General features: G+C 55.6%; 2 protein-coding genes across 2 annotated transcripts in view; one reads left to right on the top strand and one right to left on the bottom strand.

Moving 5' to 3' along the window:
- Positions 1-5,881, top strand: part of ADGRA2 (adhesion G protein-coupled receptor A2) — a 33,916-nt gene extending 28,035 nt beyond the window's left edge. Inside the window, exons 14-19 of the mRNA XM_060001475.1 lie at positions 452-660; positions 1,435-1,562; positions 1,840-1,963; positions 2,387-2,532; positions 3,164-3,253; positions 3,488-5,881. Of these exons, the coding sequence (XP_059857458.1) occupies positions 452-660; positions 1,435-1,562; positions 1,840-1,963; positions 2,387-2,532; positions 3,164-3,253; positions 3,488-4,757 (1,967 nt within the window). The 3' untranslated portion in view covers positions 4,758-5,881. The remainder of the gene's footprint in view (positions 1-451; positions 661-1,434; positions 1,563-1,839; positions 1,964-2,386; positions 2,533-3,163; positions 3,254-3,487) is intronic.
- A 419-nt stretch (positions 5,882-6,300) lies between these two features.
- Positions 6,301-11,229, bottom strand: BRF2 (BRF2 general transcription factor IIIB subunit). Its single transcript, XM_060001476.1, has 4 exons — positions 11,012-11,229; positions 10,239-10,298; positions 8,752-9,073; positions 6,301-7,708 (listed from the first exon to the last, which is right to left on the bottom strand). The coding sequence occupies exons 1-4, from the start codon at positions 11,163-11,165 to the stop codon at positions 6,970-6,972; spliced, it is 1,275 nt and encodes a 424-aa protein (XP_059857459.1). The 5' UTR covers positions 11,166-11,229; the 3' UTR covers positions 6,301-6,969.
- Positions 11,230-15,863: the final 4,634 nt, after the last annotated feature.

The raw sequence follows: 15,863 nt of genomic DNA, 5'->3' as shown, positions 1-15,863 counted from the left end.
GGGGCAGGGATGTCCCGTGAAGGAATGGACTGGTGGAGAAAAGGCTCAGGAGACCCTGGGTTTCACAGCCCAGATTCGTCAGATTTCCAAAGGGCTATAACACGAACCCTCCACCCACCTGGGCCTCCTTCCGTCCCCCTTCATCACCTGGTGCCAACTTCCCCCTCAGGGTGCCCTCCTGAATCCTCCCTTCATCCGGGCTTCCACTCCCTCCGCGTCACCTTCCACCTTCTCGTCCCGGACCCCAGAGTCCTCCCTTCCTGGGCATGTCGCCACGACTCATTTGGCACTTAGGTGGGCCACCACCTCCAGATGCCTTTATTTTGATTCATCCTTGTGTCTCCCAGTTAGGCTGAGGCCCTGGGGGGCAGGCCCACACTTGGCATCTAACTCTATTCCCCAAGCCCAGCGCACGCCCTGACCGAGCCTGAGTGGACCCCCTCCCCTGTAGGTGGCTGCAGCGTGGGAAACCTGACTGAGCCGGTGGCCGTTTCGCTGCGGCATTGGGCTGAGGGGGCCGAGCCCGTGGCCGCTTGGTGGAGCCAGGAGGGGCCGGGGGGGCCCGGGGGCTGGAGCTCTGAGGGCTGCCAGCTCCGCTCCAGCCAGCCCCACGTCAGCTCCCTGCAGTGCCAGCACCTGGGCAACGTGGCCGTGCTCATGGTGAGGGTAGCGGGCACGGGGGTGGAGGGCAGGGGAACGCAGAAGGGGCGCCGGCGGGGGGTGACCAGGGGCACTCTGAGCACCTGGGGCCACAGAAATCCTGAAAAAACAGGCCTTATCGGGCCTCGTGATGGTCAGGACTCGCAGGGAAATAAATGGCCCTCTGGTCTACCCCATACCTCGTCATCTTTCAGAAGACAGGCAGGTCCTCAGGCCCTCTATCAGGTCATCCCTATAATAGCAGCCCCAGAGCAAAAAAAAAAAAGAGAGGTCTTGCCTCTACTCCCATATTGAGAGAGATGGATCAGAGACCACCCAGCCTGGTCTCCACATCCTGCACTCTCTGACACCCAGATCGTTAAAGTGAAAAAAAATCTGGGAACGTTTCTCCATCCTGGTCACCCTTCTCACTCACCCCTGTCCAGCCCCCGTGCCCGCACCACACTTCACAGCCCACTTTTCCAGATCCTGAGCAGGCGTGCAGCTGTATGATAGACAGAACCTGCCCCTCTTCCCTCCTCTCTGATTCTCGGGCTGGGAACCTGAAAATTTCCCAGAAAGGCAGATCATTAACGCCACCTAGACCGACTTTCTAAGAGAGGGTGTCATGGTGCCTACATCTTTGCTACCCAGATGGACCAAAGGCCAAAGCTGGGGCCCAAAGCTGACTGGGCTTGGGAAGAGGAAAACTGGCCTGGGGGACCGGCCAGGACTCCACAGGGCGGCCTCTCAGCTCCCGGCTTCCCCTTACTCACTTCTCTCTGCTCTTTCCAGGAGCTGCGCGCCTTCCCCAGGGAGGTGGAGGGCTCAGGGGCAGGCCTGCACCCTGTTGTGTACCCCTGCACGGCCCTGCTGCTGCTCTGCCTCTTCTCCACCATCATCACCTACATCCTCCACCACAGGTGAGAGCTCCTGAGGGAAGGGAGGGCATGCCGGGTGTTACTAAGTACTGGCAAGGCGACAGTGGGTGTTCCTTTCCCAGGTTCTTGCCTAGCCTTTCCTTCAAAGGTTCTGCAGCTGGAAAATGCGTTTGGGGGTTAAGGTGTCCATCCCATTCACGCCCATGCGTGCATACAGATATCTGCCTTCTCCTCGTTGACTCTCCCAGTGACCTTGAGACCCCCATAGGCCTGACCTTGGGTTGGGCGGCCCATTTGTTAAAGACTGTTTCTGCGGCAGCTCCATCCATGTGTCCCGGAAGGGCTGGCACATGCTGCTGAACCTGTGCTTCCACATGGCCATGACCTCCGCCGTCTTTGCGGGAGGCATCACACTCACCAACTACCAGATGGTCTGCCAGGCGGTAAGCAGGAGAAGGGCTGGGGTGGGGGGTCTCCAGGATCGGAGACGGCAGCCTGGGGTACAGGAGGGAGGCGCGCGGGAGGAAGGGGGCTCCGCTCTTCGTGTCCAGCCTCATGGGCGAGGGGGGCATGAGAGTAGGGGAGGTAAGAAGCAGAGCAACTAAGGGACAGGACAAAGTGGAGAGTGGGATCCTGCGATGGAAGAGAGGTCAGGGATGAGCCAGGCAGCAATGACAGGGTCATGGAGAGTCCCTGGCACGGGGGAGAACCCTGGGCTGGAAGTAGAGAGGGTACTGTCAGGGACAGAACCCTGGGGAGGTTCTGGGTGGAGCTGGAGGCTGGGCACAAGGGAGGCACGGGAGAGCACTGCGGGGCTGAGGCTCTGGGACGGCCAGTTTCCCAGCCTCAGTGCCTTGACCCTATAGGTGGGCATCACCCTGCACTACTCTTCACTGTCCACACTGCTCTGGATGGGGGTGAAGGCCCGTGTCCTCCACAAGGAGCTTACCTGGAGGGCACCACCTCCACAAGAAGGGGATGCTGCCCTGCCTGCCCCCCGACCCATGCTCCGGTATGTCAGCTCTGGAGGGGGGAAGGGCTCAGGAGTCGGGGGAGGACACCAAAAGCTGTTCTCCCAGGGTGGATGCTGTCCCAGGGGTCCAAGGTCCTGGGAGATCACACTCCCAAGACAGAAGAGGTGGGGAGTTCCCCGGGGGTCCAGTGGTGAGGACTCAGTGCTTCCACTGCAGTGGGCCCGGGGTTCAATCCCTGGTCAGGGAACTAAGATCCCTCAGCCAAAAAAAAATAAAAGGCAGAAGAGGCAAGGCCCTGCGTGGCACTAGGTTGCCCAGTGCCATGGACGGGGGGCATCCTTGGGGTTTTCAGGCATGACAAGGCCAGGAAGGGAGCGACCTCAAAGGGCATTGGGCAGGGATCCTGGGAACCCAAGTGGCACCCCTGGCTTCTGCACTGTTTAGGGTGACAGAAAGCAATTCTGGCCACTGTCCCTTAGAACAGTCTTGGCCAAACCCCTTAGGGACCTACTGACCTGCCCTGGAGAGGCACTGCATCCCTGGCAAACAAACTCTGACATAATTTTTAGGGGAAAGAGGATAGGACAGAGACCCCAAGGTGAGGGTTCTGAGCACCTGGCCCCCTCCTTGTTCCCCAACTCTCTGACCCCCAAACCCATTCCTCTCCAGGTTCTATTTGATCGCGGGAGGGATCCCACTCATTATCTGTGGCATCACAGCCGCTGTCAACATCCACAACTACCGGGACCACAGCCCCTAGTGAGTGCACGGCCCGCCTGCCCCAAACCTCCCGCCCTGCCCCGGAGGCCTCGCCCTGCCCCGGAGGCCTCCTACTCCGACGCGGCGGCACCAAACACCCGCCCAGCCCGTCACCCAGCCCCAAGCCCTGCATGCTGACTGAGCCGCTTCCGCCTCTCCACTCACCATAGCCTCCCCTCCCGCCCACCCAGCCTCCGCGCCCCACCTCACGCATGCCGCCTGTGTCTCCCTCAGCTGCTGGCTAGTGTGGCGCCCCAGCCTAGGAGCCTTCTACATCCCCGTGGCTTTGATTCTGCTCATCACCTGGATCTATTTCCTGTGCGCGGCGCTGCGCTTACGGGGTCCTCTGGCACAGAGCCCAAAGGGGGGCACCAGCAGGGTCTCCCTGGAGCCAGGGGAGGAGCTGAGGGGTTCCACCAGGCTCAGGAGCAGCGGCCCCCTCCTGAGTGACTCGGGTTCCCTTCTAGCCGCTGGGAGCGCAGGGGTGGTGACGCCCGGGCCCCCGGAGGAGGGTGATGGTCTCTATTCTCCAGGAACCCAGCTGGGGGCGCTGGTGACCACGCATTTCCTCTACCTGGCCATGTGGGCCTGCGGGGCTCTGAGCGTGTCCCAGCGCTGGCTGCCCCGGGTGGTGTGCAGCTGTCTGTACGGGGTGGCGGCCTCCGCCCTGGGCCTCTTCGTCTTCACCCATCACTGTGCCAGGCGCAGGGACGTCAGGGTCTCCTGGCGCGCGTGCCGTCCCCCCGCCTCGGCCTCACGAGCCTCCCCGCGGGCCGCGCCCGCCGCCCCAGAGGACGGGTCCCCGGCGTTCGGAGAGGGGCCCGCGTCCCTCAAGTCGTCCCCGAGCGGCAGCAGCGGCCCCGCCCCGCCCCCGGGCCCCTGCAAGCTCACCAACCTGCAGCTGGCGCAGAGCCAGGCGTGCGAGGCGGGGTTGGCGGCCCGCGGGGAGGCGGAGCCCGAGACGCCGGGCCCCCGGGGGAGCCTCGGCCCGCGCCACCCGAACAACTCGCACCACGGCCGCCGGGGCCACAAGAGCCGGGCCAAGGGGCATCGCGCGGGCGAGGCCGGCGGCAGGAACCGGCTCAGGGCGCCGCGCGGGGGCGCGGCCGGGGCGGCCGAGTTGCCGTCGGGCGAGAGCGGCAGCCCGCACAACAGCCCGTCCGACAGCTACCCGGGCAGCAGCCGCAACAGCCCGGGCGCCGGACCCCGGCTCGAGGGCGAGAGCACGCTCACGCCGTCGGAGGGCAGCGACACGAGCGCCGCGCCGCTCCCCGAGGCCGGCCGGCCGGGCCAGCGCCGCGGCGTCGGCCGCGACCACCTCAAGGGCGGCGGGGGCGGCGCGCTGGAGAAGGAGAGCCAGCGCCGCTCGTACCCGCTCAACGCTGCCAGCCTGAACGGCGCCCCCAAGGGCGGCAAGTACGACGACGTCACCTTGAGCGGCGCCGAGGCGGCCGGCGGCGGCTGCATGAAGACGGGGCTCTGGAAGAGCGAGACCACCGTCTAGGCTGGGGGCGGGCGCCGCTTCAGGACGGGCGGGCCGCGTGCGCAGGAGACCCCGCTTCGGGGTCGATCGGTACGTCCCCAGGATTGAGGTAGAGGTGCCTCGCTGCGCCCGGGCTCGCCAGCTTTAGTCCCGGAGGATGGGGAAAGGACAGGCACAGGCCCGCCAACGCGAACAGGGCCATCCCTCTGGGGTAGCGACAGACAATCCCCGAACCGCAGACGGGATACGTTTCCGTCCCAGCGCAGGCTGGTTTCGGCAGCCCCTGCCGTCCAGGCTCGGGGGAAAGGTCCTGTGGGGCTGCGGAGTGAGCAAGGGCGGCAGGGACAGCACAGCTCAGGCGGGCTTCTCCTAAGGTACTCCCCGCACCTCCCGCCCCGCTCACGGGCGGCCATCAGCCTTACCCGAAACACACGGGCGATGGGGGCCTGAGTAAGGTGTTCTCTCCTCACTGCCCTCCTCTGAATCAGTCACCCGCCTGTGCCCAGATCCTAGGGCCTCTCCCCCACCCGGTTCTGGCTAACTAGGGAGCCAGCCTAGCAGATGAGCCAGGTGACCAGGACCAGTGGGAGGAAACAAGGCGCTGCTTTTCGGATCAGCTATGCAAAAGGAGAAGGTGGGGCGGGGTGACAGGCAGCTGCAGGGATCAACCAGCCCTCTGGGAGGGGGGCAGGGGGAGAGGTGCACCATCAGGGCTGGAGGCCATTACCACAGGACTGGGACACACACCACACGGCAGGGCTCAGAGGTGGCGCTTCAGGACAAAGCCCAGGCCCTACACCTAAGAAGCTGCCCGACAGATGCCTGGAGATGATGTGAGGGAAGCAGTTAGTGCTTAGATCTGGGGCTGAAGCCAGTCCTGCCTTAAACCTAATCCTATAAAAAAACAAAAACAACAAAACGCTCTGAAGAGGGCCGCCACCGCCAGGCTGCAGGTGGTGCTGGAGAAGCACTTACTGTCCAGTCACAAGCCCATATCCCCAGTCTCGGCCCTCCACACCTAGGGACTGACAAAGCGCACTCCCTGCCACGTGAGGCCATAGAGGAGAACCGTTCCAATGATCTGATCTCCAGCTCCATATTAGGGAGAAACCTCCAAAACATCAAACCAGGTTCCTGCCTCCCGTAAGCCCAAGCCAAGTCCCCAGGGCAGTGGGGGGTGGGGGGCCTGCAGCTCACCTGGGGCCTGCACCTTCACTGCTTTTAAACACCAGCACGCATATTTCTCCCAACCTAAAAAGCAACCACCAGCCTTTGGTTACAGGATGCAGTGCGAGTGCAGGGCACCCTGGGCCTCACGAAGAGCCACAGGGAAACCCGGCCCAGTCTCCATATCACCCCAGCCTGGTCACCAAGGCAAGAGAAGACAGGGGCAGGGAGAAAACCCACGCGCCTTGGGATGCATCCTGTTATTTATGCTTGCTGCACAGACAATATTAGACAGAAAAAAAAAAAGGCAAAAAAAAAAGCTTCGTATTATTCTTCCACTTACGCTGGCTGCTGTTTACATACCCCGCCAATGCCTTAGCACTGGAGAGCTTTTTGCAATACGCTGGGGAAAGGGGAGGGAGGGGATGAAAAGTGCCAAAGAAAACATGTTTTTAAAAGCTCGGGTTTTATACAATAGAATGTTTTCTAGCAGATGCCTCTTGTTTTAATATATTAAAATTTTGCAAAGCCCTTTGAGCTATGAGCTTACTCCAGCCCCGGTCCTTTTGTTAGGAGGGAGAGGATCTCTGACACTGTACACACGAACCCACTAAGGCCTGTGAATGGACGCAGGGCCAAGGGCTGCCCAGTTCCAACCTCTGAGGGCTGATACCATCCGGAATGTGCACTGCTCCACACCAGCAGGGAGGCCCCGCCAGCCCTGCAGCTGCGGTGTATCCAATCTGAACCGAGAGCAGGAGAGCGCCTGGCACCTTCCCAACAGCCCAAGAGAAAGCCAGCCCACAGAACAGGAGTATGTGCGACCACTGTCTGGGACGAGGGATGGGACTCTCCAACCCAGGCGTCCCCGTGTTCCTTCTGACTTCGACTCTGGGACCTGGGGTCCAATAACTGCAGACCCCCTCTTGGGTCCCTTAAATGAGAAGGGAGATACCTAAAGACTTGTATACACTGATTTCTCTGGCTACATCAGGCCTGTTAGCAAGCCGCCGTCAGGTGGGGTTAAGCGCCCGCGCCCCCCGACCCCGCAGACCCCGGCTGTGCATCAGGGAGGGTTAGGGACACTCGTGGCAGCCTGTCTAGCGGCCTGGGCTCTCTGGAAGTCCCTAACTTCCTGAGGGGTACGCAAATACTGCTCGATCTCACTATCAGAAATGTTCTCATCTCCAGTGACTGTGGAGACAGGGGGTGTGGGACAGATCCGCTTTGGGGGCTTCAACATGCAGGGTGGGAGGAGGAGGGTGGGGCTCGCTGGCCGCTTCCCTGCGGGCAAATCTACGGAGACATCGCCCCGGTCCTCTTTTCCCCATCCTTGCCCCTGGCCCGGCCCCTGCAGTTCCTTCTCCCGGGCGTCCAGTGCGTCTGGCTCTGCTGTTCCGTCTCGAAAGGCCTTGCGGACCAACATGTGGCGGTGCTGGAGAAGGTCGCCGATGTGCGCGACCACAGACCGCTTGTCAAGCTTCAGGACCTGCAACCAGGCCAGCTGCTCGGCCAGCCGCAGCAGCACAGCCAGCAGCTCCTGCAGGCGGGAGGAAGCGGGGTAGGGCAGGTCCACGCTCGCCAATTTACAAAATCGGGCAAGGGAACACGTCAGCCGATCTGAAGGCCGCAGCGACTGCCAAGCCAGGAAAGTGGCAGCGGTGATGACAGGCAAGGGATGCCGCCCGGTCACCAGCCACGTCTCATCTGCCAGCTCCACCAACTGCAGCGTTCGCGATAGCATCTTCTCCTTGTCTTCCACGTACTTGGCTGGCACAGACGGGGAGGCTTCAAACAGTTTGAAGCTGAAATAACCAAAATGAGAGTCTGATCTCAATACCTCTAGGGGACTGCTCTTTCAAAGCGCGGAAGATGGGCAAGCTATGCTATCCTCCCGGGAACACCCAAGCCTGCTGGGCAGCAAGTTTATCCAGGTACCGAGAGAAGACAGGGTGAGTCTCCTGCTGAAGAGGTAAAGGGCAGGAGAATGCAGAAGGGAGCTAACATTTCTTGACAATGCCCCTCCCCCATCCCATCAGCCATCATTCTGAGGGCTTCACAAATGCCCTCCTTTAATCTACTCCACAGCCTGTCACGTACATTCAGAGTCACAAAACTTGCCCACAGTCATCCAGCTTGGACGTCACCAAGCTTCACACCCAAGACTGTTTCACACCGATAGTCTTTGCTTTCTACCATATTTGTCAGAAAAAAAGAACACAGCTACTCATTTTGAAAAAGAACAAAAAAACTGGCTTCTAACTCCAGCTCCCTCAGTTACTAATATCCTTTCAGCTATAATCACACATGATCCTGTCGAGGCAGGGCTGCTCCATCTAGCCAAGTAGGCCACACACAACATGAGTGGTGGAACCCAGGAGCCCCGTGCCAAGGCCAACACCTTCCTTCCTACATCATTAGGGTGCTGTAAGGGCAAAGGGATTTGAAAATTATAAGATTCCAGAAATGTAAAACAGGATTAACCTGATTAGTGAGTGCTAGGCACAGGAAAGGGAGAAGACTTTTTTCTCCCACATCCTTGTAGATGGGCTTTGGTCAAAAACAGCCAGCCAGGGGTTTCCCTGGCGGCGCAGTGGTTGAGAGTAGGCCTGCCGATGCAGGGAACACGGGTTCGTGCCCCGGTCCGGGAGGATCCCACGTGCCGCAGAGCGGCTGGGCCCGTGAGCCATGGCCGCTGAGCCTGCGCGTCCGGAGCCTGTGCTCTGCGACAGGAGAGGCCACAGCAGTGAGGCCCGCGTACCGCAAAAAAAAAAAAAAAATCCAGCCAGAGGTAAAAGGATTCAGGTCTAAACCCATTCCATCCCCGTGTCTCCCACTAGGCAGGTACCTGCTACAGTAGGTCTTCACCAGGTCCACCAAGCACAGAGATGGCACATCCAGCCCCAGGAGCTTCACCATCTGCAGGTAGGTGCCAGAAAACACATCCAAATCTGCATACAGCAGGGTGCAGATGGTTCCCATGGTCAGGGGCCAGTTATGCTGCCGGCAGGTGATTAAGACACAGCACCCGACCAACACCTCCTTCTTCTGCAGCCTGGCAGCACGGATGCCAGAGTGCTGGTATGCCTGTTGGTAGTAGGCAACTGCCGTGTCCTCAAACGTTGGTGGCAGCTGCAGAACTCGACAGAGGTCTCTCACTCGGCAGAGACCTAAGAAACCCACAGCAGGAGTTAGAGGGGCCCCAACAGCACCTTAAAAGGATCATACACCACGATCAAGTGGGATTTACACCAGGGATGCAAGGATTTTTCAATATCTGCAAATCAATCGGTGTGATACACCACATCAACAAATTGAAAAATAAAAGCCGTACGATCATCTCAATAGATGCAGAAAAAGCTTTTGATAAAATTCAACATCCATTTATGAGAAAAACTCTCCAGAAAGTGGGCATAGAGAGAACATACCTCAACATAATAAAGGCCATATATGACAAACCCACAGCTAACATCATACTCAATGGTGAAAAGCTGAAAGCATTTCCTCTAAGATCAGGAACAAGACAAGAATGCCCGCTCTCGCCATTTTTACTCTACAAAGTTTTGGAAGTCTTAGCCATAGCAATCAGAGACAAAAAAGAAATAAAAGGAATCTAAATTGGAAAGGAAGAAGTAAAACTGTCACTGTTTGCAGATGACACGATACTGTACATAGAGGGGTCAAAGAAGCCACCATGCAGCTCCTAGCAATTTCTGTTCAACTCGCCTCAGATACCAGAGGCACAAATAATGGACCTTTCTACAATGACAAGAGAGACACTTGGTGAGGTCATTCAAAAGGCACAAAGACATTTATGAAAGGAAGTCACGCTTCAGTGCCCCATCTTCTGGAGGCTGGTTTGATCTGTGGCCAAGCCAAAGTTTGATCTGGGCTCCTTGAGTCTACCTCAGACATACCCCCCAAGCAAACCTAAACCTTCCACCTAACTGCCACCTGTCTTAGAACCATCTCCATCCTTTATTTCTAATTACCATTCTCTTCCACTCTACCTTACCCAGTAATGCTGAAAACAGGAAAGACAAGCAGATGGGCTAGACAGGGGTCCCCAACCCCCGGACCAACCACTACTGGTCCTCGGCCTGTTAGGACCCGGGTGGCACAGCAGGAAGTGAGCGGCAGGCGAGCCAGCGAAGCTTCATCTGCCACTCCCAATCACTCGCATTACTACCTAAACCATCCCCCCGTGACCCAGTCCGTGGAAAAACTGTCTTCCACGAAACCGGTCCCTGGTGCCAAAAAGGTTGGGGACCACTGGGCTAGACCATCAGGGGAACTTTCTTTAAAGCCACTGTGTCATAAAAGGTTGATACTCACCTCGTTGCTGGCTGCGACTAACTTGTTCGTTTTCCCCTGTGCTTCGGGAATATGTTACTTCTGTAAGATAATGAACAAATAGCTTGTTTAGCCTCTATTCACCAAATCCCTGCCCTCCCGCCACACAAAACCGGGAAGCAGAATCCCGATCATCATGCACCCACTCCTCGTCTCACAGAAAGTGCCCATCTGTGCAAGTTAAAGGTCCACCTGGTTTTCCATGACCACAAGCAATACCAAATACACAGAGACTAAAAAGGACTAGGACTGCCCTAAAGCAGCTCCAAGTGTTCCAAATTTCCAGCTGTCCCTCCTGTACATCCAGTTCAGGCAATTCTCCTGCCTGCAGATTCTGAGAGCTGCATTGCATAGGGACTTGGAAGGCAAAGTAAAGAAAAAAAAAAAATTGCTTTTGCCAATTAGTGCTCAAAACTACTTCGGGATAACAGTATTTTCTGTATTCGTAAAGAATTGATCTATCAATACAATTCTTCGACCATGCCCAGACGAGGTAAACTGAGTGGAACTTTGTTTCTGTTTCATTTATTCAACGTCTGTTAATACCTACTACATATACCAGATATGGTGCTAGAAAAACACAGATGAATGGCAGTCCCTGACCTTCTGCAGCTCGCTCGTCCACTTTAGGCTGTTTTCTCTCATATTTAAGGGTGCACGTGACAGGGAGAGGGCAAGAGATAAGAAGAATCTGACGTCAATCCCTCCACAGCCCCAGGCTGTACCCACGGCCCCGGAAAAGCCCGCAGAGGTACCTCGGAGGTTGCCCTCGTCAGTGAAGGTGGTAGTAAGGACTCCCTCGGTGACCACACAGCCGCAGTCGGAGCACACCAGCTGGTTCTGCGAATAGTGCGAGTCTTCCACGAGCTCAGTGGAGCCGCAATCGGGACACCGGCCTCCGCCCGGCATCTCACAACCCGTCCAAAGCCGAGGAGGCTTTCCGACACCCGCCCCTAACGTCGACAACAGCAACTGTGCAGAAACAGGAAGTAGGAGCGGAGCCTTGTAAGGTCTGCACCTTTCTCTTCCGGCCAGCGTAACCGCTGTATTATAGGTATTTCCTCCGCGGCTGCGCGGAACTTCCGGTCCGTTCCTCTTTGGCTCGGGTAGAAACGTGATCTAGGAGAGGAGGTTCCTGTTCTGGACTGTGTCTTCGGGTTCCCCGCAATCTGTAGTTACTTTGAGGTGGGCCCGACTGGGGATTGCATTTGAGTGAGCGTTCTACCTGCATGGACACGGATAACAGACAAGATATTGTTGCCATCCGCAAACAACTCTTCTTTCTAAAGCGCTAGGGGAATCGCAGATTCTCCATTTCTCTTTGGTGACGGATGTTGATTTTGGCCATAGTACAAAATCTGTGTCTAAAAGGGAGAGTAGTGTATCAAGAGAGCAGGAAATCGTGCTCTTTCCAGAGTGGCTTCCCCTCAGGCAAGTTGTTTCCTCTCTTTGCAGTCTATTTCCCTCCACTGTAGAATGAAGGAGTTGAATTAAAATCCAGAGTGGCAACCTCGGATGTTTTCAGAGGCTAGGCAAGGAATGTCTAAGGGAGTTGGAGAGAAAGAATATGCGGTGGTGAGACTCTTGGCAATCTGAAGGGCTCAAGCAGATTCGGATGTTTTTAAACCTGACCTTTAAGATGCTCCAAGATTCTAGCTCCAAAGTTCCTAGCATGGGATAGTATAGATAAAAGAATCTTGAGCAAAAGAGTGCCTCTAGCAAGCTTACACATGAGAGATTTTGTATGTCATGTTTGAATATAAATTAAACATGACCAAAGAGAGTGTGCTTTCTCATAAGTAAATCCTAATTGCACTCATCAAGAATACAGGTTTTGGGAATTCCCTGGTGGTCCAGTGGTTAGGACTCCATGCTTTCACTGCCGAGGGCCTGGGTTCAATCCCTGGTTGGGGAAGTAAGATTCCACAAGCTGCATGGTGTGGCAAAACAAAACAAAACAAAAGGTTTTAACACTTGAAAGTTTTAGAATCAGTTGTGTCTGAAAAATAAGAAAATTGAGTTAAATGACAAAGAAACAAAGGCCAGTCCCTTCTGACTCCAAGACAACAGATGGAAGTCATCATAGCCAGTACTGAAATTAGGTGGGGAATTTCTGTTTCTCAGTCTGGTGGTGGAGAATTTCAGGCAGGTCCGGCATTAGCAGATCTTGCGAGCTGTTGTGGGCTCAATTTCAACTGTGCACAGGGACTTGGGGGTGAACGGTGAGCACTTCCCACTGAGAACAGAAAATGACTGGACAGCTCCTGCCCAGACTGAATTGAGGAAAAAGGGTGTCTTGTCAGCCCCTTAACAGATAGGGATGCTCCCTTGAGGATTAAGACACAGGTCACAGCTGTCTTCTTTAGAAGACCAATAAAGTATGCATCCTAGAGCTGAAAAGTTTTCAACAGAAAAACGGTACTTATTAGTATGAAGAGATGAGGCAACATAATGACCATGTACCCAGTGAGTCCTCAAACAGAGGATCTGAGACTCAAAAATAAAGGGCTCTGAGCAGGCAGATTTATAGGTTCTTTTGAAAGAGCTACAACCAGTGGTCAGGTACAGAGGACTCTATGCCTTAAGAGACTGTGAGTTCTCTGGACCACAGTGCAGAACAAGAGCATCTCTGACCAAAATAAGATTGCCTCTTGTCTGTAATCCACGCAGCAGCCTTCTCTGCTTCAAATGCCACTTCCCTCTAATATACATTGGGGGAGAGGTGCTGTCCCTTTCAAGAATTGTCCGTTCAGGCCCTCTGGCTCACAAGTCCCTCCCCTCTGCTCACGGCTACTCCAAAGCCTCCCCTCCCTTCCTACTGCACAACAGAACTTCTGGCACCCTGGACCTCAGTGAACTGTCAGGATTCCAGGTATTAGCTGACCGGTGAACACAGAGCAGCTAGACTTCCATTTTTTCATTTTCCACATCAGCATCACATGAGATGGTTAATGGGCTATACTGAAGGGTTGAAGAACTGAATGTGATTATAATATAAATGAAAACATATTAGTGACATGGGAACTTTCATAAGATTCCCCTCACAGTCAAGAGGAAAGCATTAAAAACCAATCAAACCAAACAAAAACACCTTCAAAAGGTGTCAGCGCCTCTCCTCAAGCCTTTCTCCTCGATAGCCACATCTAAGGGTCCCATCCGGTCCCCCAGAGACTGCTTTCTCAGAGCAAGAGAACCGCTCTCCTAGAGAAATCCCAACCGCTACCACAGGGCTTGGTCCCACTGGAGGGATCCACCCCCTCCCCCAACCAAGGGATGCAATAATCTCTAACAGTCCATTCCCCGAGGTGTGAATTACTCACTTTAGCCCCACGCCATGCGAGGGCTTGAGTGGGCTTTGGTGCCCCAAGTTCCCTCTTTCCTAGACTTCCCCACTACTGTGAGGTATGACAGAATTTATTTCTGGTTGTCCAGCAGATCAATACTGGGGACACACTTGTGTGCTCAGGTGTGCACACACAGCTCTCAGAGACATCTGAGAGTTTCAGACAGTGCAGTCGACATCCTTACTGGGGACGGGAAACAGGTCCCTAAAAGCCACATAACTGGCACTGGGAGTAGGTGTTTTTTGTTTTTAATTAATTTATTTTTTGGCTGCGTTGGGTCTTCGTTGCTGTGCGTGGGCTTTCTCTAGTTGCGGCGAGCGGGGGCTACTCTTCGTTGCGGTGCATGGGCTTCTCACTGCGGTGGCTTCTCTTGTTGCGAAGCACGGGTTCTAGGCGCGCAGGCTTCAGCAGTTGTGGCTCACGGGCTCAGTAGTTGTGGCTCGTGGGCTGTAGAGCGCAGGCTCAGTAGTTGTGGCGCGTGGGCTTAGTTGTCCGCGGCATGTGGGATCTTCCCGGACCAGGGCTCGAACCCGTGTCCCCTGCGTTGTCAGGTGGATTCTTAACCACTGCGCCACCAGGGAAGGCCAGGAGTAGGTTTCTTTTTTTTTTTTAAGTTTTTATTTTATATTGGAGTATAGGTGATTAACAATGTTGTGTTAGTTTCAGGTGTACAGCAAAGTGATTCAGTTATACATATACATGTGTCTCTTTGGGAGTAGTTCTTTACATTACCATACAGAACAGCATCAGACTCCTCTCATCCCCAATTTTGCACAGATCTTGAACTGAACTGCACTTTTTTAAAGTGGGATTTTACTACAGTCATCTACCTATGACAGAAGCCCTGGAATTCTGTTTTCCCCAACACTACTCACAGTAAAGTGGAAGAGCAGGTTTATGATTCTCCTACCAGCAACTCTAGGGGTGGAGGGGTGATTCTCTTCCAGCCACAGGTATGTGATAGTGTAAGAGAGCCTCGCCCTCAGACACAGACAGGCTAGGAGGTGGGTAGGACCCAGGCCAGAAGATGGCGCGCTCCACTAAGACATGCAAGTCTGGGGTTCACGTTCTCAGGAAGAAATCTGTTTATTTAGGAAATTTATTTGCCTTCCTCTGGGAAATCGGGACAGATACATCAGCCTTGGTGCCTTTCCTGCTGCTACAGACTCTACCAAGAGTTACCATCATTCAGTGATAGTGATGATCTGTTCTTTTTGGTTTTTTTTAAGGGATATTTATTTATTTATTTTTGGCTGCATTGGGTCTTCAGTGCTGCGCGTGGGCTTTCTCTATTTGCGGTGAGAGGGGGCTACTCTTCGTTGCGGTGCGCGGGCTTCTCACTGCGGTGGCTTCTCTTGTTGCGGAGCACAGGCTCTAGGCGCACGGGCTTCGGTAGTTGTGGCACGAGGGCTCAGTAGTTGTGGCTCACGGGCTCTAGAGCGCAGGCTCAGTAGTTGTGGCGCACGGGCTTAGTTGCTCCGCAGCATGTGGGATCTTCCCGGACCAGGGCTCGAACCCGTGTCTCCTGCATTGGGAGGCAGATTCTTAACCACTGCACCACGAGGGAAGCCCATGATGATCTGTTTAACAGCTGTTCCTCCAACCTCTCTCCCCTACTCCTCCCTGAGCCTGTGAAGCTGGAGCCATGCTTCTTGTCTGTAAGGCTGGAGCCCACATGGTTCCTGGCACGTAGGCTTTTGGAATGCTGAGTGCCCAGGATGGGCTGGATTAGAGCAGAAAGCTACTGGGGAGGGGCGGCCATTGGAAAGGATGCCTCAGACGTGGTCCAGATGTGAAATACTGACCTTAAGGCCAGAGTTCTTTCTAGAGAAGAGGCCAGAGAGGAGGGCACTGAGGGCCTGAAGGAAGCCCCAGGCCAGCCGTCCCTTGGTGACATGTGCGAATGTGTTAGGGATCTACCTGTCTTTGTTACAAGTCTCCCTGGGAATGACCTGGCTTTCTCATCCCCGTGTCCTGGGAGTGCCTGCTACGCTCCGGAAAGGCTGTCCAGCTCTGGTGGACACCTGTCCTGGGAGGGCTGGTCAGAAGCAACATATAGACGGGATTCCTCAGAGATGGGGTCATTTCTAATCTGGAGCGAGCAACCAGTGGGAGTCGGGCTGCCCTCAGGGCCTCCCCCTGGGCTCCTTCCAGCTCCGATGACTCTAACCCAGTTTCACTCTGAGCCCAGAGGACCCCCTTCTCCTCGTCACAATGAGTCTTGGAGCCTTTCCGACTGGGTCCCCATCACCTCAGCTCTTCA

This window comes from Delphinus delphis, chromosome 21 (assembly GCF_949987515.2).
Source record: "Delphinus delphis chromosome 21, mDelDel1.2, whole genome shotgun sequence".
In the NCBI taxonomy this organism is placed as follows: Eukaryota; Metazoa; Chordata; class Mammalia; order Artiodactyla; family Delphinidae; genus Delphinus; species Delphinus delphis.
The sequence above is the reverse complement of the archived record's forward strand: the minus strand, read 5'-3'. Positions and strand labels throughout refer to the sequence as shown.